The 24,652-nt window shown below is 37.7% G+C and overlaps 1 protein-coding gene across 3 annotated transcripts; it reads left to right on the top strand.

The window, feature by feature from the left end:
• The first annotated feature begins 250 nt into the window (after window positions 1-250).
• Window positions 251-21,325, top strand: FAM219B (family with sequence similarity 219 member B). Of its 3 annotated transcripts, none has more exons than XM_053717354.1 (6): window positions 251-313; window positions 1,321-1,411; window positions 15,290-15,374; window positions 15,462-15,539; window positions 16,800-16,848; window positions 18,297-21,325. In XM_053717354.1, exons 1-6 carry the CDS (start codon window positions 272-274, stop codon window positions 18,453-18,455), a joined length of 504 nt encoding a protein of 167 aa, XP_053573329.1. In that variant the 5' UTR covers window positions 251-271; the 3' UTR covers window positions 18,456-21,325. The 3 variants fall into 3 exon arrangements, with proteins under 3 accessions (XP_053573329.1, XP_053573330.1, XP_053573328.1); XM_053717355.1 differs by having other exon boundaries at window positions 1,324-1,411; XM_053717353.1 differs by having other exon boundaries at window positions 266-331.
• Window positions 21,326-24,652: the final 3,327 nt, after the last annotated feature.

The raw sequence follows: 24,652 nt of genomic DNA on the forward strand, positions 1-24,652 counted from the left end.
GAGAGGAACTCATTTCATTTCACATATAATATATACGCGTTACTGAACATAATAGCAAGTGAATTGATGCATAAGGTAGTTAACATACTTCCAGATGCAATTACGTTTTTTCAGCCAAGCTGTTAATAAATTTTAATTTACCGCCACTAGTAAGATGGCTTCCGCCATCCGCCCTTTCAGGTTTTACGTAGTGGAAGCGTCTGCTTCTGGTTGGACTTGTATTGATAAACTACTAAGTAGGAGGTGTCAGGTGGCGGCCTGTCACTGTCCAATGGAGCCTGGAACTGCCGGTGACAACGGAGACCGAATCAAGGTTTGTGGCAGCAGCAAGGTGACTAAGAAGGGGAGGAGAAGTGATTTCGTTAAAATTATCAAATATGCCCACAACTATTTAGCGTTACACCTTTCAGGCACATTTAACCCTAAAGGGCACTGATGATCCTGTACAAAATTACAGAGTATGGATTTAAGCAGTCAGTAGCAGAAATCTTTCAGTTTATTTAAAATGTAACATACCATTAAAATATCTACATGTAGTTTTGGATCACGTCTGATTAATGTAATAGTATAAACACATCATTGCCCTCCTTGTCTCCATTTCCATTCCTGGCTTTGAAAGCTTAAGTAGCTAAGTTGTTAACCTTTAAATTGCCTATCAGAGAATAAAGTGGTTTATAAACAGTTTGTGATCTTAAATTTGACTTCAGACTCAAAATTCAAAGTATTGATTCTATATGCTTTGGAGTGAAAAACTATTTTTTTTGGTGTCTATGTTGTTGACTACTTTGCTAGTAATATGTTTAGCATAAAACATTTAGGTGTTATGGACCTATCTGTCCATTTACATGTCTAGTACTCTACACCTGTGTTTTATAGCGCTTTGCTTACTTGATTTTGATGCCTTTGGTTTTAATGTTCTGATGGTTAAAAACTTGCTGGCATGAAAAGAATTCACACAAATCTGGGGCTTTTTAAAGCATTAAATTGTAATCCTTGTCTCTCTTAACACTTATTCACATACAGAATCCTACATAATTGGATAAATAGCTCTCAAGCTAAAAGTTGCCTTTCTAAAATTATTTTATGGATCTTGCAGCAGTGACAAGACTTCATAAATAATCTTGCAGGACAGAGTGCTTTAGAGATCACTGGGCCCCTAATGCTATCCCTTCATTTACAAATCATAACATCACATGACACTGCACCATTATGAAATGAATTATTGTTCTTACTGTTGCATGGCTTTTGCTGGTGTTCATAGAATTATCTGTCCATTGGCTTATGACACACTAGTCTGATCTTCTTAACCATCCCCCCCAGCAGGTTAAATCAATGGACTCCAAAGGGCCATATGTTGAGAAGAGAGGACCGTATTTGATGAGTAAAGGGCCTTCGATTCAAGCCAAACTGCGTAAGTGTGAAATGTAAATAATAGCTAGATGCTTATGGGAGGAAAATTTGATAAAGTATAAGGAGAGGGTTTGCTGTGTAAATTTAGGTGTGGTGGTATATATTAAATCAAATTAGTTGAATATAATAAAGGCCAGCGTTGGATCAGGTCTAAGACATTTTACAATGGGTAGGAGTTCTAAACCTGACAAAGCATGACTGCTTATGTAATTTGAGAGTAGATATTTTTCAATATGATACAGTGTACAGAGCTTTTCAATCTTCTTAAATTCAATCAACTAGCTCATAACACTGTAAAATGCTGTGCTAGCGAATCTGGGAGAAGGCGTTCGCAAGCTGCATTTGCCTCTTTTCGAAGCCGGATTTATTTATTTTTTAAAATGCAACACACTCAGATCTGTGCAAATCCAGATCTCAGTGTGCTGCACTTTCACAATAATTTGGTTCTGAAAAAAGACTAATGTGGCTTGCGGCCGCCGCCTTCTGCATTTGTTGGCTCACTGAGTGTGTGAATCTAGTAGATATAATTAAAGATAATGAAGATGGAGCCTAAATTAAAGGATACAAACATCCTTAATTGAAAGGGATATAAAAAAGTGTAAAATGAAAATTCTCTTAATTCTTTAGATTAGAGCAGGAGCTGAACAACCATTGGTGGGCCCTGGTACCACTGCACATTCTGCAGGTGCCCGGGGGGGCCATAGCAACCAGTCTATATATAGGTGTGTGTCTATGTGGTAATTATCTGTGTATATTAAAGTGTAAGAAAAAAAGCAGTATATAAGCACACTCATACTGTATACAATAATAGATAATTAAGTTTGATAAAGTAGTTTCGAAATGCGCGTCAGGCATTTTGCGGCGGCTAGAGAGGCTTGAAACAGCCCGTGGATTGATTGAAGTTCCAGCAAACTCCAAGCCCAGTTGCCCAGGGTGTACCATTAACAGACGGAATCCAGGAAGTGACGTCACGCCCCACGTGTGGCGATACGGAAGACGCTGAATCCGCATGGTGTGGACGGACGGGGGTCCGGAACAGCGCATAGCAAACCAGCAAGACCTAGGACGATCCAGGTCAGAGGTACCGGGCACAGAAGGGAGCGGAGGTATATGTATTTATATATATGTGTCTGCATGAACAGAGACACTGGTTTATTGATTGGGACTTTTCCATATCCGCTTAAAATCCTTCAAAATCCTTTACATTATTGCTTCAAGGATTACTAGCCACACATTGATACTCGGGAACAAGTCACATAAGGGTTATCTGAATAGCACAAAATATATATACATAAAAGGTCAAAAGAATAACGAAGGGGCTTGATAACCCACTGTTTATTGTCCATAGAGAGAGGGGAGCACAGCATACTTTGCTTATTATTACTGTCACTACTTAGAAACAGAAAATAAAAAGGAACTATAGCTCAAAGCTTGTACGGACATTACTATATAGCAGTTATTTTGTTCTGTTGCAACAAACCATTCCTTTTTTTCTTATTTGTATTTTTGGGTGTTTGGGCAAAAACCCCTGGTTTCTGTTATTGCAACAATATGCAGCAGATATGATTCAAGAGGGATCAACTGTGATCACCTATTATTCACTAAAAGAAGTAAATGAGAGGGACTTTTGACAATGTGGAAATAGAGCATATATTCTCACATGATCGAAAAAGTTTGATTTGCCTATGCTATTTGATGAGATGGAGCGCCTTTTAATCAAGGAAAAGAAAATTAAATGGGATATTTGGACTTTAGAAAAGGTATCTAGCCCTTAACATGATACCATGGGGCTTGCGAATCAGCAAATTTCCAACTTTTGAAACTGATGACCCAAGAGTTTATTGATATGTGGAACCTTATTCTAAGTGACTGTTCTGGCCTGACCTAATGAAACTACTGATAAGTCATAAAACTGAAATGTTAAATGCAATCAGGGTTGATATTTGGTGATGTACAAACACTTTTAACAATTTTTGTGCTAGTATTGATTTTCCCAAATTGATGCTCGTGTTACAAAAAACAATCAGAGAGGTTAAGGAAGGAGATTGTTAGTATCAAACACAGCAAATTTTTAAGGGACAAATCAGATTATGATAACAACAAAATCTATATTTGGAACAGAGGCCAAAGATTCCAATATAGGAGGAGTCAGAACAGGGGACATAGGAGAGGAAGAGGTAGGAGACAGAGAGGTAGGGTTAACAAAATGTTACTTTTTCAGATAGTGAGGCAGAGTCTGGGATGATGTGCATATTCAGTGAGGAAGAAACCCTCCAGGATACGGTAAAAAGGAACACTACTTATAACAGATTTTTCTGGGACGGGGGAACTACACACTAGAATGGATATGAGACAGGGTCCCTAACAGGGTATATGCAGTCCATCACTCTGGTAAACCCAGCTTTCAACAAACATAATACATACCAACAGAGAAAATATCAACCACTCTGTAAACCCTGTTCCATCTTATGAACAACAATCTATGAATGTATCAACAAGTAGAGTGAAGAGTTTTCACAGATGAAACAGGTTTTTCACATGGGGTCAGCGGGTCCAGGGGAGGTGGGACAGCAATTACACTACCCGAACAAGGGAAGGTACCCAGTAAGACAAACCAGGATGCCTCCCCCACCTCAAAATACAAACCGTCTTAAATCTCTCTGATCACACCTTGACAAAAGAAGAGTACAGAGTGTTGAGTTTGGGCCTGGGCTTGTGCCCACTGTAAGTTTTAATCTGTTCAATACAATGGTTGGATCTTAACAAATTTGTGCGCAACCTAACACTCTGTAAAACACTTCAGAAATAATGAATCAGAAATTTCTATAGAACAATCTCAGGGCAAGTAAATTCTAATATCTACCAAGGGTCTTCAATTCCAAGATACATGTGACCTCATAGCTCTGAGGGAGGTTGGAACATGAGACAATAACTGATACCACTAATACACAAAACTAATCGCATAAGAAATATAAAAATCCCTCTACTTTCTACCCCATCCAGAGCAGAGGCAACACTATAGAGACCTTTTATAGAAGAGTTGAGGCTGACTTGAGAAAACTGAATCATGAGAAAAAAAACAGTTAAAATAATCTTAAGTGTACTTGAAAAACAAGCCGTGAGATCATTAAGTGACAATTTGAATATTGTCATAAAAAACAAGCGACAAAGGGGGCTCTGTAGTTGTCATGAATAGGTCATTACTATATAAGTGAGGCCTTGAGGCAACTAGAGGATGATAGCAGTTACATCAAACTGAGGGAGACCCGACGAATGTGTTTCAAAGACAACTTATGCACCTTTTGGATAGTGCTGTGAAGAGGGTTTTATTGACAATGACACCTGTCAATATTTATATGTCAAAAACCCCCCAACCCGGCTAATTCAAATCTTCCACCACCTTCCTAAGGTGCATAAAACAATTGAAAACGTGCAGGAAGACCGATAGTGAGTGGATAGGATCTATGCTAGAGCATCTTTCAGGAGTGGTTGGATGACTTGCTACAACTCTTGGTCATAGCTCTCCCTAGTTATATTAGGGACACAAAAACACATTCTGAATCTTATTGATCAAATTCGATGGACACAGAATTCTATGTGGCTCACAGTGGATGTCACAGCATTGTATTCTTCAAATCCCCCAATCATTTAGGATTGAAGGCTATTGAATATTTTTTGATTCATGAGACAACCTACAGTGAGCCTTTTAGAGCTTTTGTGTTGGAGGTCACTGAATTTCTCCTCTCACACAATTATTTCCATTTGAAGGTGATTACTATCTGCAGAAATGTGGGACTGCTATGGCGCTAAGTTCGCCCCTACTTATGCCAACCTATATATGGGTTGGTGGGAGCGGGTCCCACATTTATGCGGATAGTAACACCTTCTGTCCTGCCATATAGGATGTACTATCGTTTCATTGACGATTTGCTGTTTGTTTGGGACAGTGAGGATACCCAGTAAATGAATTTGTTAAATATCTGGATCAGAATGACTTCAATCTGCGTTTCACACATGAAACAAACAAACAGAATATTCATTTTTTGGATGTGGAGCTTAGGGGATGGCAATCAGGCGACATTACATCTGAAGTATACAGGAAGCCCATTTCAGGGAACAGTATACTACATGCCCAAAGTTGCCATCCTCGTCAGGTTCCATACTCTGTGGCTAAGGACAATTTATTCGTCTCAAAAGGAAACTGTACAAAAGTAAATGACTATGAACGCCATGCAGAAGCATTACAGGATAGATTGAAAGAAAGGGGATATAGTACCAAGGTGCTTAAGAAAGCTAGAAACGAAGTAGACACAACTAACAAGAGATTCCCTTTTGGTGGACCGCACAAAACCTAGTGGTCATCAAGAACGCAAATTGACATTTGTTACAGATTATTCTGAACAATACCATACCATTTGCAATATAATCCGAGGACATTTTAAAACTATGGCAGCTGATGATTGCCTAGCTGATGCAGTAAGAAAAGGCTGCAGGTTCTCGTATCGACGCAATAAATCTGTGGGTAGCATCCTATCTCCCTCACAACTAAAAAACCGGCCCGAGCGGGACACAATCTTCCTGGCTTAGACATAGGGGCACATATAGATGTGGGAACAATCAATGTAAAGCATGTGAACATGTCCACATAGGTTCATCATTTCAATCCTGCACTACAGGGGAAAGCTTTGAAGTAGTGGCCTGCGTGAACTGTAGATCCACCTACTGCATCTATCTCTTGTGGTGCACGGTTTGCAACCTTCAATACATAGGTTTAACAACGAGAGAGGTACGTTCACGAATACGTGAACATTTATCAACCATTAGAGTAGGTAAGAGCACCACCCCCGTAGTTAAACATTTTGTTAACACACACGATAAAGACTGCACAAGCCTCAGATGGATGGTAATTGAGAAAGTACAGGCCCGAGGGAGGGGTGAGATAAATTCCAAATTCTATCCAGACAGGAGTAGTACTGGATATTCAGGACTCCAGACCAAGGTTCCTTTTGGTTTGAACTCTGAGTATGATTTTATCAATCATTGGAATTGACCACGTCATTCCCCCCCCTCCATCGGGTCCCTTTGAAGGCTTCTTCTAAAGTCATGAAGCTGTGGAGCTTTCTAAAACTCTTGATATCCAGAGATCAATAAATAAATAACCGTCTCATGTAAAGTTTCTAATTATATATTGGTCAATAACACCTATGTGTGTGGATGACTAGTATATATATAGAAAGATCTTTTCATAACCTAGGTTATGGAGATAACACACTCAGAGTGTATACAAAAAGTAAAAGTCATACGATATAAGTTACATCTATTTATTTTTTCTTTTATTTATTTTTTCCTTTTACTTAAATCCATTACAAGGCATAATTTACTTTTAAGCTCCTATGGTTCTTAGTATAAAAACTAGGTATATCATTGTAGCCCCTTCAGAGATAAAATCTATATGAAAAATTGTATGAAATTTGATATGAAATCCATATAATAAAGAGAATAGTCTTTCCTCTCTCAAAAAGCCCACCATATAACAGTGTACTTAGTGCACTTACTGTCTTATATATGTTACTTAACTCCTTTTTTTTCCATTTAAAACTTCAAAATGTATAGTTTAAATTTTGAAATCTATGATGTGAATTCTACATTTCTTTCATGTAATTAGCAAGAGTCCATGAGCTAGTGACGTATGGGATATACATTCCTACCAGGAGGGGCAAAGTTTCCCAACCTTAAAATACCCTATAAATACACCCCTCACCACACCCACAATTCAGTTTTACAAACTTTGCCTCCGATGGAGGTGGTGAAGTAAGTTTGTGCTAGATTCTACGTTGATATGCGCTCCGCAGCAAGTTGGAGCCCGGTTTTCCTCTCAGCGTGCAGTGAATGTCAGAGGGATGTGAGGAGAGTATTGCCTATTTGAATGCAGTGATCCCTTCTACGGGGTCTATTTCATAGGTTCTCTGTTATCGGTCGTAGAGATTCATCTCTTACCTCCCTTTTCAGATCGACGATATACTCTTATATATACCATTACCTCTGCTGATTCTCGTTTCAGTACTGGTTTGGCTTTCTACAAACATGTAGATGAGTGTCCTGGGGTAAGTAAGTCTTATTTTCTGTGACACTCTAAGCTATGGTTGGGCACTTTTATATAAGTTCTAAATATATGTATTCAAACATTTATTTGCCTTGACTCAGGATGTTCAACATTCCTTATTTCAGACAGTCAGTTTCATATTTGGATAAATGCATTTGTTTCAATCATTTTTTCTTACCTTTAAAAATTTGACTTTTTCCCTGTGGGCTGTTAGGCTCGCGGGGGCAGAAAATGCTTCATTTTATTGCGTCATTCTTGGCACGGACTTTTTTGGCGCAAATTTTTTTTCTGTTTCCGGCGTCATACGTGTCGCCGGAAGTTGCGTCATTTTTGACGTTTTTTTTGCGTCAAAAATGTCGGCGTTCCGGATGTGGCGTCATTTTTGGCGCCAAAAGCATTTAGGCGCCAAATAATGTGGGCGTCTTTTTTGGCGCTAAAAAATATGGGCGTCATTTTTGTCTCCACATTATTTAAGTCTCATTATTTTATTGCTTCTGGTTGCTAGAAGCTTGTTCACTGGCATTTTTTTCCCATTCCTGAAACTGTCATTTAAGGAATTTGATCAATTTTGCTTTATATGTTGTTTTTTTCTTTTACATATTGCAAGATGTTCCACGTTGCAACTGAGTCAGAAGATACTACAGGAAAATCACTGCACAGTGCTGGAGCTACCAAGCTAAGTGTATCTGCTATAAACTTTTGGTATCTGTTTCTCCAGCTGTTATTTGTATTGCATGTCATGTCAAACTTATTAATGCAGATAAAATTTCCTTTAGTACTGTTACATTACCTGTTGCTGTTCCGTCAACATCTAATTTTCAGAGTGTTCCTGATAACATAAGAGATTTTATTTTTTAAATCCATTAAGAAGGCTATGTCTGTTATTTCTCCTTCTAGTATACATAAAAGACTTTAAAACTTCTCTTTTTTTCAGATGAATTTTTAAATGAACATCATCATTCTGATACTGATAATGGTTCTTCTGGTTCAGAGGTTTCTGTCTCAGAGGTTGATGCTGATAAATCTTTGTATTTGTTCAAGATGGAATTTATTCGTTTCTTTACTTAAAGAAGTGTTATTTGCATTAGAAATAGAGGATTCTGGTCCTCATGATACTAACTGTAAACGTTTAAATAAGGTTTTTAAATCTCCTGTTGTTATTCCAGAAGTGTTTTATCTCCCTGATGCTATTTCTGAAGTAATTTCCAGGGAATGGAATAATATTGGGTAATTTATTTACTCCTTCTAGACGTTTTAAGCAAATTATATCCTGTGCCATCTGACAGATTAGAGTTTTTTGGGACAAAAAATCCCTAAGGTTATGGGGCTGTCTCTACTCCTGCTAATGTACTACTATTCCTATGGCAGATAGTACTTCATTTAAGGATCCTTTAGATAGGAAAATTGAATCCTTTTCTAAGAAAAGCTTACTTATGTTCAGGTAATCTTCTTAGACCTGCTATATTTTTAGCGGATGTTGCTGCAGCTTCAACTTTTTGGTTAGAAGCTTTAGCGCAACAAGTAACAGATCATAATTTTATAGCATTATTATTATTCTATAACATGCTAATAATTTTATTGGTGATACCATCTTTTGATATCATTAGAGTTGATGTCAGGTATATGTATCTAGCTATTTTAGCTAGAAAAGCTTTATGGATTAAACTTGGAATGCTGACATGTCTTCTAAGTCAACTTTGCTTTCCCTTTCTTTCCAGGGTAAATAATCATTTTCGTTCCTTTCCTCACAACATGGAACAAAAGCCTGATCCTTCATCCTCAGGAGCGGTATCAGTTTGGAAACTATTTCCAGTTTGGAATATATCCAAGCCTTATAGAAACCTATAGCCAGCTCCTAAGTACCTATGAAGGTGCGGCCCTTATTCCAGCTCAGCTGGTATGGGGCAGATTACGTTTTCTTCAAAGAAATTTGGATCAATTCCGTTCTTAATCTCTGGTTTCAGAAACATTGTTTCAGAAAGGTACAGAATTGGCTTCAAGTTAAGGCCTCCTGCTAAGAGATTCTTTTCTTTCCCGTGTCCCAGTTAACACAGCAAAGGCTCGGCATTTCTGAAATGTGTTTCAGATCTAGAGTTGGCTGGAGTATTTATGCCAGTTCCAGTTCTGGAACAGGGGCTGGGGTTTTATTTTATCTCTTCATTGTACCAAAGAAGGTCAATTCCTTCAGACCAGTTCTGGATCTATCATTATTGAATCGTTATGTTTGGATACCAACATTCAAGATGGTTACTGTAGGACTATCCTGCCTTTTGTTTAGCAAGGGCATTATATGTCTACAATAGATTTACAGGATGTGTATCTGCATATTCCGATTCATCCAGATCACTTTTAGTGTCTGAGATTCTCTTTTTAGACAAGCATTACCAGTTTTGTGGCTTTACCGTTTGGCCTAGCCTCAGTTCCAAGAATTTTTTCAAAGGTTCTCGGTGCCCTTCTTTCTGTAATCAGAGAATAGGGTTTTGGTATTTCCTTATTTGGACGATATCTTGGTACTTGCTCAGTCTTCTCATTTTCGAAGAGTCTCATACGAATCGACTTGTGTTTGTTTTCTTCAAGTTCATGGTTGGAGGATCAATTTACCAATCAGTTCATTGTTTCCTCAGACAAGGGTAACCTTTTTAGGTTTCTAGATAAATTCAGTATCTATGACTCTGTCCTTGTCAGACAAGAGAAGTTTAACATTGATATCAGCTTGTCAAAACCTTCAGTCACAATCATTCCCTTTGGTAGCCTTATGCATGGAAATGTTGGGTCTTAGGACTGCCGCATCAGATGCGATCTCCTTTGCTCGTTTTCACATGCGATCTCTTCAGCTCTGTATGCTGAACCAATGGTGCAGGGATTACTCAAAGATATCTCAATTAATATCTTTAAACCGATTTTACGACACTCTCTGACATGGTGGACAGATCACCATCGTTTAGTTCAGGGGGCTTCTTTGTTCTTCCGACCTGGACTATAATCTCAACAGATGCAAGTCTTACAGGTTGGGGAGCTGTGTGGGGGTATCTGACGGCACAAGGGGTTTGGGAATCTCAGGAGGTGAGATTTCCGATCAATATTTTGGAACTCCGTGCAATTTTCAGAGCTCTTCAGTCTTGGCCTCTTCTGAAGAGAGAGTTGTTCATTTGTTTTCAGATAGACAATGTCACAACTGTGGCATACATCAATCATCAAGGAGGGACTCACAGTCCTCTGGCTATGAAAGAAGTATCTCGAATTTTGGTTTGGGCGGAATCCAGCTCCTGTCTAATCTCTGCGGTTCATATCCCAGGTATGGACAATTGGAAAGCGGATTATCTAAGTCGCCAAACGTTGCATCCGGGCGAATGGTCTCTTCACCCAGAGGTATTTCTTCAGATTATTCAAATGTGGGAACTTCCAGAAATAGATCTGATGGCTTCTCATCTAAACAAGAAACTTCCCAGGTATCTGTCCAGATCCCGGGATCCTCAGGCGGAGGCAGTGGATGCATTATCACTTCCTTGGAAGTATCATCCTGCCTATATCTTTCCGCCTCTAGTTCTTCTTCCAAGAGTAATCTCCAAGATTCTGAAGGAATGCTCGTTTGTTCTGCTGGTAGCTCCGGCATGGCCTCACAGGTTTTGGTATGCGGATCTTGTCCGGATGGCCTCTTGCCAACCGTGGACTCTTCCGTTAAGACCAGACCTTTTGTCTCAAGGTCCTTTTTTCCATCAGGATCTGAAATCCTTAAATTTAAAGGTATGGAGATTGAACGCTTGATTCTTGGTCAAAGAGGTTTCTCTGACTCTGTGATTAATACTATGTTACAGGCTCGTAAATCTGTATCCAGAGAGATATATTATAGAGTCTGGAAGACTTATATTTCTTGTTGTCTTTCTCATCATTTTTCTTGGCATTCTTTTAGAATACCGAGAATATTACAGTTTCTTCAGGATGGTTTAGATAAGGGTTTGTCCGCAAGTTCCTTGAAAGGTCAAATCTCTGCTCTTTCTGTTCTTTTTCACAGGAAGATTGCTATTCTTCCTGATATTCATTGTTTTGTACAAGCTTTGGTTCGTATAAAGCCTGTCATTAAGTCAATTTCTCCTCCTTGGAGTTTGAATTTGGTTCTGGGGGCTCTTCAAGCTCCTCCATTTGAACCTATGCATTCATTGGATATTAAATTACTTTCTTGGAAAGTTTTGTTCCTTTTGGCCATCTCTTCTGCCAGAAGAGTTTCTGAATTATCTGCTCTTTCTTGTGAGTCTCCTTTTCTGATTTTTCATCAGGATAAGGCGGTGTTGCGAACTTCTTTTGAATTTTTACCTAAGTTGTGAATTCCAACAACATTAGTAGAGACATTGTGGTTCCTTCATTATGTCCTAATCCTAAGAATTCTAAGGAGAAATCGTTGCATTCTTTGGATGTTATTAGAGCTTTGAAATATTATGTTGAAGCTACTAAGTCTTTCCGAAAGACTTCTAGTTTATTTGTTATCTTTTTCCGGTTTTAGAAAGGCCAGAAAACTTCTGCCATTTCTTTGGCATCTTGGTTGAAATCTTTATTTCATCTTGCCTATGTTGAGTCGGGTAAGACTCCGCCTCATAGGATTACAGCTCATTCTACTAGGTCAGTTTCTACTTCCTGGGCGTTTAGGAATGAAGCTTCGGTTGATCAGATTTGCAAAGCGGCAACTTGGTCCTCTTTGCATACTTTTACCAAATTCTACCATTTTGTTGTATTTTCTTCTTCTGAAGCAGTTTTTGGTAGAAAAGTACTTCAGGCAGCGGTTTCAGTTTGAATCTTCTGCTTATGTTTTTCATTAAACTTTATTTTGGGTGTGGATTATTTTCAGCAGGAATTGGCTGTCTTTATTTTATCCCTCCCTCTCTAGTGACTCTTGTGTGGAAAGATCCACATCTTGGGTAGTCATTATCCCATACGTCACTAGCTCATGGACTCTTGCTAATTACATGAAAGAAAACATAATTTATGTAAGAACTTACCTGATAAATTCATTTCTTTCATATTAGCAAGAGTCCATGAGGCCCGCCCTTTTTTGTGGTGGTTATGATTTTTTTGTATAAAGCACAATTATTCCAATTCCTTATTTTATATGCTTTCACACTTTTTTCTTATCACCCCACTTCTTGGCTATTCGTTAAACTGAATTGTGGGTGTGGTGAGGGGTGTATTTATAGGCATTTTAAGGTTTGGGAAACTTTGCCCCTCCTGGTAGGAATGTATATCCCATACGTCACTAGCTCATGGACTCTTGCTAATATGAAAGAAATGAATTTATCAGGTAAGTTCTTACATAAATTATGTTTTTTTAGTTCAATCCATCTTTAACAAAAGAAATATGAGATTGAGGCATAAAGTAAATGTTAGACATGTGTGAATTTAGGGCACTGTATAATTATATACTCTAAATTGCATGAATTGATGTGTGTATACATTCTATCCCATTGCTAAAAAAGAGTACTATGTACTGCACCTTTAAAAACCCTAATTGATAATTGAGATTTCTACCAATCAAACCCTAGTATAGGGTTCTTAAGCAGGAGTGTCTGTATGTTGTTTTAGGACTAAGAGTACGGCGCAAGCCGAAACATGTTAGTCTGTTCTTTTCAAATAGGGTATGTTCCCTCTGTATTTTAAATATTTCTAAATAAAGAGACTTTTTTTTAATTGCAGCAACTGACATCTTGTATTTTTTCAGCGTTGGATCAGGTCTAAGACATTTTACAATGGGTAGGAGTTCTAAACCTGACAAAGCATGACTGCTTATGTAATTTGAGAGTAGATATTTTTCAATATGATACAGTGTACAGAGCTTTTCAATCTTCTTAAATTCAATCAACTAGCTCATAACACTGTAAAATGCTGTGCTAACGAATCTGGGAGAAGGCGTTCGCAAGCTGCATTTGCCTCTTTTCGAAGCCGGATTTATTTATTTTTTAAAATGCAACACACTCAGATCTGTGCAAATCCAGATCTCAGTGTGCTGCACTTTCACAATAATTTGGTTCTGAAAAAAGACTAATGTGGCTTGCGGCCGCCGCCTTCTGCATTTGTTGGCTCACTGAGTGTGTGAATCTAGTAGATATAATTAAAGATAATGAAGATGGAGCCTAAATTAAAGGATACAAACATCCTTAATTGAAAGGGATATAAAAAAGTGTAAAATGAAAATTCTCTTTATTCTTTAGATTAGAGCAGGAGCTGAACAACCATTGGTGGGCCCTGGTACCACTGCACATTCTGCAGGTGCCCGGGGGGGCCATAGCAACCAGTCTATATATAGGTGTGTGTCTATGTGGTAATTATCTGTGTATATTAAAGTGTAAGAAAAAAGGCAGTATATAAGCACACTCATACTGTATACAATAATAGATAATTAAGTTTGATAAAGTAGTTTCGAAATGCGCGTCAGGCATTCACACTGCTACTCCCTGCTAAATTTGAGATACTATGATGCTTTAACCCTAACATAAAAACAGCTACGATATTATGATATGAAGAATCTTGGGGTTATATTGCCCATTGCAATATATGGATTTACTGGGTTGTTTAATATGAGGATATGTCAGGGCGATATCTAATTTTTGTACGGGATACAGCACTGGAATACCCAGATTTTTAAATAATTGCCCAGGAGTTCAGAGAGAGATTAGATAAGCCAATTTGATATAGAAAGTGATAAGGATATTTTGTACTCGTTGTACACTTGTCAATGGGGATAATTACCAATTTTTTGCTGATCTCGGTCCATTATTAGTGAACCTTGCCCATAATGATTGTTTAATTTAAAGGGACAGTCAAGTCCAAAAAAAGTTCATAATTCAAATAAGGCATGCAATTTTAAACAACTTTCCAATTTACTTTTATCACCAATTTTGCTTTGTTCTCTTGGTATTCTTAGTTGAAAGCTAAACCTAGGAGGTTCATATGCTTATTTCTTAGACCTTGAAGGCCGCCTCTAATCTAAATGCATTTTGATAGTTTTTTTTACCATTAGAGGGCATTAGTTCATGTGTTTCATATAGATAAAATTGAGTTCATGTGTGAATTTACCATGGAGTCAGCTCCTGATTGGCTAAAATGCAAGTCTGTCAAAAGAACTGAAATAAGGGGGCAGTCTGCTGAGGTTTAGATACAAGGTAATTACAGAGGTAAAACGAGTATAATTTTAACTGTGTTGGTTATGCAAAACTGGGGAATTGGTAATTAAGAAATTGTTTCTTGTTTTAAAAGATAGATATTCTGGTGTTGACTGTCCCTTTAATATTAACACAGAAAAATTAGTAAACCTAGTATTTTTTCGGGTGTATTGCAACACGCCTGTTATATTGCTAATCCTATAGTAAAACTTATTCAGGTTAACTGTATTCAGATTCTGTAGGTGATTAGCTTGTCCAGGCAAAATAGTCACACGTGCTTATTCTAGTTGTGAAGCTAGTGATAAAAGGTGGTGAGGAGTGTGAGTGTGTTTGATCTTCTAGATGTCTGGCATACCAACACACACAGTAATCATTTTCTTCCTGCACTGGTATTGACTCTGCAAACAGCATGTTAAACAGGTTATAGAAACTTGATTATCTGGGAGGGTGGCTATGACTGGCCCAGGGCAGACTGCTGTTGTATGCAAAAAAGATGGCTATTAATGATTTTCAAGTCTTTGTGTGGGAGGGTGTTTAGTAATATTCATATTCTGGTTGTATTCTGATTGGAGGGACCTCAGTGTCAAACAACCAATTAATGTTAAAAGATCTTTGGCTCCATTTTCAGAGAGGCAGCGTGATCTGGCACGGGCAGCATTGCGTAAGAAGGGCATGCTAGGAGTACCTGGAAAAGGGAAGGCTGAAACCAAAAGGTAAATTCCTTTGGGATTGAGATGGCAAAGGTTGGTGTTTCTTACATGATTGCAGCTTACAGTATGTCTGATCCTTGTACCTTACAGGACAGTAAAGTTTAATAAAGGATATGCAGCTCTCAGCCAGGCTTTTGATGAGACCCTTGTGTCCCTGGATTCAGACAGGTGAGCTTTTAACAGACAGACAGAGTGTATTATCATGATCTAAATCTGTCAGACTGCATGTTTTTCTTGGATGTTTCCAGATTCACTGCACATTCTAAGGCTGTGAAAGATTTTTATTTACCTTATCCTAACAAATAGTTGGTGTGCACACACAGTTTATATGTACATAGTCCTCATGAAACAATCTTAAAGGGGAATGAATTTTACTGTAAAATGCTTCCAACTTTACTTTTATCCTTTCCCTTTATATAATTTTAATTTGAAAAAGTTGATTTTGCCAGTTGAAACCTCCAAATATATTGAAAATGTAAGGTTTTGCGGTATTCACTATTTAGAAAACAGGCATCAGAGTAGAAGTGGGCGGTTATTACAGCCCAACCCATTTGAAAGGGTATTCCTGCAGGATTTTTAAATACAATTAACCGTTTAGCTACTTAAAGTGAAGGTAAAGTTTTGACTTTCTGCAAGGATTATTTAATCTATCACCTTTTAAAATAAACTGTCGCTAACTTATTTTTTTTTTTAACCTTACATATTTCGTTAGTAAATGTATTTGGTTCTCCCCTACCGTTCCGTTAAAGCTCCGCCCACGATCTATTTCCTGTTTGTTTGTATAGAGCGTGCTTACAATGCTCGTGCCCGGACAAGTTAACCAGTGCGCATGCGGCAATCCTCGACGACGGTGCACAATGCGCATGCGTTAATGCTTGTTATAAACACACTTGCTACGTATTGATGGTTTTGTTAGTAAACTTGCGCTAAACGGGGCCGCGCCAGGGAGAGGAAGGAATCTTACGCATGCGCAGAGCTTAGAAGATAGCGGTGACGTCAAATGACGGCCGCCTAACGGCCAGCAAGTCAATTGGCTGTTCTGAAAACGTGACCAGCAGGATAAAAAAAAAATATATCACGGGTTGAATCGTAAGCTTGTTAGATTGCGACTAAAACCTGATAAAACTACGAATAAAGGTAAAAATTTAAATTTTCATGAATGAAAGTGCCATTGATTTGTGCTGTATTGCTGATATTTGCATAGTAATACAGCAAACTTTACTTTCACTTTAAGTTTGTTCGTACATTGTCCCCTTTTAAGTACTGTTTTCCTCACCATTCTCTAAGCTCGAATTGCATCTTCTTTTAATAACCGTTTGTTCACTTCATTTTCTAATCCCCATCTTCTGTTTTTCTGGAACTCATTACTGTTTTTTTTCTCCCCTCTTCCTATACTTGTTGTTTCGTACTTTTTTGTTTTCCTTTTAGTGATGCAGAACTGGAATCAAAATGCTCCTCTGGATATTCTTCAGCAGAGGTAAGAGGCGTTTTACCATTTTATCTGCTAATCATATATTGTAACAAAGTATTGTTATATTTAGAATAGTTATTATACTAAGCTGTAAAACACAATGGTTTTGCTACTTTTAAATTTGCAATTATGCAGTGGTCAAGATTAAAGGGACATCACAGTGTAAAAATAAATCACTTTCTTTTCTTTTAATGTGTTTAACCTATGTAAAGTCATGGTTGTTCGTGCCACTACAGCTGGTGAGCAAATGAAAAGCAGCCATACAAGCGTAGGCCAGAATCACTGCTTGTATACTTTTTCAAGTTGAAAATGTGACTATTAAAACAGACACTGTGTTTCTAATTAGTTTAGTTAATGAAATGCATTTAACATTGATTGTCTAATTTATTTTAATTTTGTAATTATTTGCCTTGCCTGGCAGTTACATTGCCCACTGTAGTGGGTTTTTAAAAACATTTTTAATGCCTCTCCTTTTTTTTGATCATAGTCAGGGGTTATTTAAATATTCTTATGGATAAGGATCCTTATTTACATCCGCACACCATCCACTTTGTAATTCTTTTTCTGTTGATGGGTTTCCTTATCAACAATCCATGAGCATGCTGACATTATTCACACGTTCATACTTGCACGCTGGAATACCGCTACTGGCTTAGTAGTATTGGCATTACATTTACTGGTTAGTATGTTCCTTGATATCATTTTGAGATACCCAAAATGTTTGGGCCTAAAGTTCGAACAAATGTGTTGAGCCCAGGTTAACTAAAATTGTGTTAAACATTAAAGGGACATGAAACCAAGCATTTTTCTTTCATGATTCAGATAGAGCATACACTTTTAAATAACTTTCCAACCAATTTACTTTTATTATCTAATTTGCTTGGTTCTCCTGGGCTGAAAATGATACCTAGGTAGGCTCAGAAGCTGGGAGCTAGCTGCTGATTGGTGGCTGTACATATGTCTATTGTCATTGGCTTACCAATGTGCTCAGCTAGCTCCCAGTAGTGCATTGCAGCTCCTTTAATAAAGGATACCAAGAGAATGAAGCAAGATTGACAATACAATTTAAAATGGTAGGTTGTTTAAGAATGTATGTTCTGTCTGAATCATAAAAGAAAACAATTGGGTTTCATGTCCCTTTCTGCATTTCCACCTTTGCACAGACTAATTATCAGGATCCCTCTGACTATAGCATCTCTTGAAACTTCATTTCCATTTAGCTGCCACAATCAAACTTGTTACTGTGTATCTGAATTCTAAACTGAATGTGTTCTCCCTTAGCTAGTATGGAGATAAGTGCTCTTCATAGATTAGCAGCTAATACAGTCAGATTATAAATTTTTACATTGTACAACCTAAAATCTAACCGGCTTTTTATTTTCCAGCAATAAACCCTTGTTTAGAGATTTTATTCTACTTTAAAACCTTGTGTAATAGAATATTTGCCTTTGTAGCAGGTTTCCCAGGACCTTAGTAGACAACTGTTACAGGATGGGTATCGCCTGGATGAGATTCCAGATGATGAGGACCTGGATTTAATTCCTCCAAAGCCTATGCGTTCTGTATCATGCCCTTGCTGTCTAGGAGAGACCTCGTCCTGTAGCATCCAGTGATGAAGGTGGAGGGGCTTGCACTGCTCTGATCCTGCCGATAACCTTCATTGCATATGTTGAAGAGGTAGCCTGCGTGTGAGGGTATATATGATGATGACCAGATGTACCTCCTATGGAACATGGCTGTCCTCATCATGTATGACAAGACACCAAAGAAGATCTCAAAGTTACTGAGAACTCCTGGTTTTTCTCCAGGTTTCCATGTTGTATACTATGACTTGAAGGAAAATGTTAATCAATGTGTCCGCAGCTGCTTTTGTGCGAGGACACAGAGACTTGGACACTAATGTTAAAGGGTTATGTATGTTTCATTGTATATAGAAAAGTGTGATCACAGAACCTGCTGGGAAGGTCTCTTGTGACATAAAGTGGAAGGAGGTCTGTGCGTGTCTGTTTACAATCGCACACAATCTATGCCTAACTTTAGAAGCTGGCATAATTTTGCAAGTATCTATTGTATTGCACAAGTGGGTCAGGTAAAGGGAACAACTTTCAATAGATTGGGCTGCATATCAATTCCGAGACCTTACTAATTGTTACAGGTTATAGTGAAGCCATCTTTTCAAACTGAAAAAATAGGCTTTTTAGTTCTACATATTATTTTGATAAATTAAAAGATACTGCTTTATTGGTCTGCCCCTGTTTCCGTACAAGGTTGTCTGGCACACCCTGCCGTGTCACTTGGATCTATATCTGAGTCAAAATATCAAGATCAATCTTAAAAGGTGTATTTTTTGTTTGTTTTTTCATCCTTTTTGTTACCTATTGTGTATGCTTCTTAGTTCACATTTTTTTTTATTTATTTATTTTTTAGATCAATAGAGTTCTTGGGGTGCCACATGGAAGTTTGTGAAATGTATGATGGAGTAAAAAGAAATACAACTAATATTATGGTTTCTAGTTACAGAGGATGAAGTACTTTGTTACAGAACAGACATTAGGATTCCACTGAATGTTTATTTGGATTACTGGGGGTCTGTCTATATTCCAAAAAGAAATAGATTACAAACACTGTTACAACTGAGAAAGTCTGTTCCAGTACACACAATATATATTTAGTAAGATTCTATATACTGTTTATGGGGAGAGGTGTGAGAGGTTGTGTTTTTGGTCTGAGCTTTGACAGATAATGGGAAGCAGCTATTTAACATTTTCCTATGTATGTTTATCACTTGTTCTGTAACCAAATTAGGTGTTCATTACTTGTAGATCTATAAGACTTTAAAAGAGGGAACTCAATTTATATTGTTAAAGGGGAAAAAAAAAAAATTAAATTCAAAATGGTAATTTTTTTTTTTTAAAACGAAATTATATTCAAAACACTAATTTATATTATTTTTTACATTTTAATCAGATTGATGCTTTTCTTGTTTAAATATTTTACTATTCTGCTAGAAGTGTTTACCTCTTTTTCTACCTATAGTACTGCATTCATAATTAGAATGCGAGGCCTTAGTGCGCAGGACAATCTGCAAATGGTTCTGTTTATTGATCTATATGTATTTGTATGTGCAACTATTACATAAATGTCAGATGTTTATCTGGTGTAGGTGTATTTAGTGGTATATTAAAATGTATCACTACCTAGGCAGCAGTTTATCTCTGTACTAAGATTTCACTGTATGTACAATTGTGTATAGCTTTGCATCTCATGAAAACGTTCTAGCTAGCCAGTGATGTGGGAGGGGGTGTTACTGTATATGTTGTATTTAACATCCACACAAAAATTCTCATACCTCTTTAACTCTTCTGTATAACCATGATTATTTTTTTTTTCTCTCTGGTCTTGATCAACCATCCAAACACAAATGTACACACTTTCGATAAGATATATATGAATATATTTTCTACAATAACAGGCTTCAGGGAACATATGGTATAGAAGAAGCAATAGAGACCAGGCTACAGTACCAAATTACAACTACAAGTAGGTCTTAGCAAGAAACCATATTGAGACATGTATGTGAGGTTTTGTATATAAACTTACACCACTCCTTACCAATTCCAGCATAACACTGTGCCTGGTGTACACACGGGGTGTGCATGTGTATTACCACCCATAGCCTAGTAGTTTTCTACAACCCACCCTCATGGTGTAACGTTTCTTATGTATATATTTTGTTTAGGGCTGGGGTGGCAAATTCTATTAAGAACATATACCCAGATTCATGATAATCGTAAAAAAAAAAAAAACACTATGCCTTTAATATTTGCTTTGTGAGCAAGTGCAGGCATCTGCTCCTAGGCCTAAGGAAGGTTAGCAATCAAAGGGTCTTTTTTTTTTTTTTTCTTCCCCTTACTGTTCATGGGCTGAAAACGGCAACCTGAGAGCGAGCAATCTTTCTCAATGACAAGTTGAACACAAACGTGCATTTACTGTTATTTGCAAATAAAATTTTCATGCAAAAATAAATGATAGTAATACTGCAGCATTTGTTTTGTACTTCCTACTAATCCTCACTGGAAAAGCACAGCTGCCACTGCTTTATTACTGGAGAGGGACACTCCTCTGCGAATATGACAAGAAAACAATTTATTTTGGACAAGACAAAAATAAAAAAAAGCATTGCTGCTTGGTGCTTTACAGTATATTCCATCCTCAAAGAAAGCAAGAGTCAGGAAAAAAAATAGAACATTTGAAATAGTGTCTGCTGCTGGAAATCAAACTGGTGAAGGTGCTTGATCCTAAGTTGGCACCAGGGACATGGGGATAGTGCAAGCAAGTACCCTCGCTGTCATCTGCTTTCCTGGTACTACAACAGGATAAGGCACTGCCATCATCCTCACATACTACCCATCCCAAAAAAAACGCAAAACATTGTCAGTATTTTATGCTTCTTTCTGTCTAATAAAGAAAAGATTTTTTGGAATAGTTGTGCTGCAGAATTGTTTGTTGGTGCTTTAGTAGGAGTCTGTGCTGCCTGCTGTGTGCATGCTTGGTGGATATAGATGCTGGACTCTCATTAGCTGTTTACACTACCAATAACTCCCTTGGTATTTAAATGTTGGCATTTGAAACGGCACTATTTTTTCTGGATGTTGCAACCACCTACGCAATATCTCCAAAATTTGCCTTTTCTGAGTGCTTAAACTACTAAACAGCTAATCCATTCCCTAGTAATCTCCCGACTTGACTACTGTAACAACCTACTAACTGGCCTTCCTCTCTCCCGCCTCTTCAATCCATCCTAAATGCCTAGGCTAGGCTAATCCACCTCTCCCGACGCTCTGCACCCCTCTGAGTCCCTTCACTGGCTCCCCATTCACAGCAGAATTAAATTCAAAATTGTCACTCTGACCTACAAAGCCCTTACCAATGCAGCCCCCCCCCCCCCATACCTGTCCTCACTCAACAAATATACTCCAGCCCGTCTCCTACGATCCAACAACAATCTACTCCTTGCCTCTTCTACTGTCACCTCCTCTCATGCTAGACTGCAGGACTTCTCTCGTGCAACACCAACCCTCTGGAACGCACTTCCTCGAGCTGTCAGACTTTCCCCCAACCTCTCCTCCTTTAAACGCTCCCTAAAGACCTTTTTGTTCAGGGAAGCCTATCACCAAATTAATAACTAATGAATTCCACTTGCTTAATAGTTGCCCTCATCTAACTCCCAATTCCCCCTGTATTTGTTTGTTAAATTTTGTCTGGTGTCTCATATTGTACTGTCCTTTTATCTTTGTTACCCATGGACAGCGCTGCGGAATCTGTTGGCGCTTTATAAATAAAGAATAATAATAATATTTTCATTATGTAGTGTATTAAGATTAAACATATTGATGATGATGATATCCAAAACATTTGGACCTTACCTTACAGTTTCACTAAAGTAGAGCCAAGATAAAAAAAACATGTATGCCAATTAATGTAACTTTGTCAACTGTAATGAATAAGGCTAATATATCACCAAATTATGTTGACGTTAAAATCACACAAGTTTTAAAATACTATATGTATACAAATTAACATCTCCACTGATCTACATAACATATTGTAAGAGTAGGTAGAAATTATTCTAAGAAATCTAATGGGGTGGAAACCATTACCCCTGAGTGAGTTCAGTTTCTACTTATATGCAGTTAAAGGGATAGTATACAAAGTGTGTGCATTACTGAATCAATGTAGCTATAAATAAAAACTGTAGTTGCAATATACTAGAAAAAGTTAACCTTAAAAATGTCCCCTAGAAGTCTTCTCTATACTGCCCCCAAGGCTGTATTTTTAATTTTTTGTTATTGAGGACAAAGCAAATAAAATACAAACAATTGTAAAGAATAACGTTTACATCAAGAATTCGTCTCATACATAAAAAACAGTATTAAATGGACAGTCTAGTCAAAAATAAACTTTCATGATTCAAATTGGGCATGTAATTATAAACAACTTTCCAAGTAAATTTTATCATCAAATTTGCTTTGTTCTTATCTGAATGCATTTGACAGTTTTTGAAAACTAGAGGGCGCTAGTTCATGTTTGCCATATAGATAACATTGTGCTCACGCACGTGAAGTTACCTAGGAGTCAGCACTGATTGGCTAAAATGCAAGTCTGTCAAAAGAACTGAAATACGGGGGCAGTCTGCAGAGGCTTAGATACAAGGTAATCACAGAGGATAAAAAAGTGTATTAATATAATTGTTGGTTATACAAAACTGGGGAATGGCTAATAAAGGGATTATCTATCTTTTTAAACAATACAAATTCTAGAGTAGACTCTCCCTTTAAACATACAAAATAACAGTCGCCAAACTTTTTTTCCCCCCCTATTTATATTATACAGGTCACTCTTGGACCATTGAAAGTGCTGATCAATATAGGGTTAATATGAAACAATAGACAAAAAAGTTAAGGAAAAAGCCATTCATCGGCATAGTATTAGTTTACTTACAAAATAAAACTACACTAATGCCAAGTAAAGGGCAATTCGAAATTACTTCTATCAGAAAGCAAAGAATATAAAAAGCAAGAAAATTGTGTCCTCTATAATGTTATAATTAAAGAGACAATAAAGTCAAAATAAAACTTTCATGATTCAGATGAATCCTTGTCCGGTACATGTAAATTATATTCAGAGTCAGACTGCATTTTTTTCAATAATGATAAGAATAAATTCTCTAATTTTAAATAGTAAGCATCCAGTAGTGCTAACCGGTGCTCTTCGCCATTTTGCAGAGTCACAATAAGATTTGTAAAGTTCCCCATGCAGATAGAGAAGCTGGTGTGGGATATATCTAATAGTGATTTGGCAATTTAGTGACCTGGAATGGCAAAATATCCCGGAGATCCAGGGGGAGTAGGCGGGTGGTTGCTGGCCGCAAAGTGAGCTCAGGCCCTCTGACTTCCGATCCGTGAGTCCCGGTGTTCTGTCGAGAACTCCAATTCCTTGAAAACTCCAATCTTACATCACTTCCGTTGACTCTTCTATTTTCACTATATGTTTTTGCCTGTCTTCGGGGGTGCACCGCCGATCCTCTGGCTTACATCCCAAGTAAACCTTGGGGAATGAGGTTTAAAAGTGGGGCTTTGCCCCCCTTGAACCCCCCCAGGAGGAGGCAAAATAGTGAAGATGGGTGATTACAGTGCCCATCTGATTGGTTGTGAATCCTGTCACTCACTGAGACACAGACCAATCAGATGTATGGAATCACCGGAAGTGACGCAAGATTGGAGTTTTCGATGTACTGGAGTTCTCAATAGAATACCGGCTCTATGCTTTTTTCCTCAAAATCAGCAACAATCCACTTATTTCCTTTTTATTACGCACTCCCCAGAATCAGTATATCTGTGGCTTTATGGACTTAAGCTGACTTTTAGACAGTACCCCCAGCCGGCCATAGCTCAGTCCTAAAGTAACAGCCAAGATAGCATTGGAGGCTGAGCTTCTCCAGCTTGCAGTCTGTTGTCCCTGCTCATATGTAAATGGTCCACTCCACTCCTGCTCCAAAATACACCTTATTGTATCAGATTCTATATGCTATATATTTTCCGGCTATTTATTTTAACTAATTTATATTGTTGTCCCTTTAAATGTTTAGTAGATGCAATTTAGATGCAGTTTTGTGTTATTTTTTTAATTTGCCCTGAAAAGTGTCTTTCTTGCATCATTCTAAAAGTTTTACTCTGTGCTGTAAACCTGCTGTTGTTTTATTGTGGCTTCCTGGCCTTAAAGGAAGGAAGTTAGAGGACTTTTCTCGCCA

The sequence above is a fragment of the Bombina bombina genome, chromosome 6 (genome assembly GCF_027579735.1).
Source record: "Bombina bombina isolate aBomBom1 chromosome 6, aBomBom1.pri, whole genome shotgun sequence".
Taxonomy (NCBI): Eukaryota; Metazoa; Chordata; class Amphibia; order Anura; family Bombinatoridae; genus Bombina; species Bombina bombina.

Excerpts from the sequence above, each read along its gene's own strand:
- FAM219B (XM_053717353.1), top strand. The coding sequence starts at position 272 with ATGGAGCCTGGAACTGCCGGTGACAACGGAGACCGAATCAAGGTTTGT. Across the intron at positions 332-1,320 it reads AGGTTTGTGGCAGCAGCAAG|CAGGTTAAATCAATGGACTC; the intron begins GTGACTAAGAAG and ends CATCCCCCCCAG. Across the intron at positions 15,375-15,461 it reads GGGAAGGCTGAAACCAAAAG|GACAGTAAAGTTTAATAAAG; the intron begins GTAAATTCCTTT and ends TGTACCTTACAG.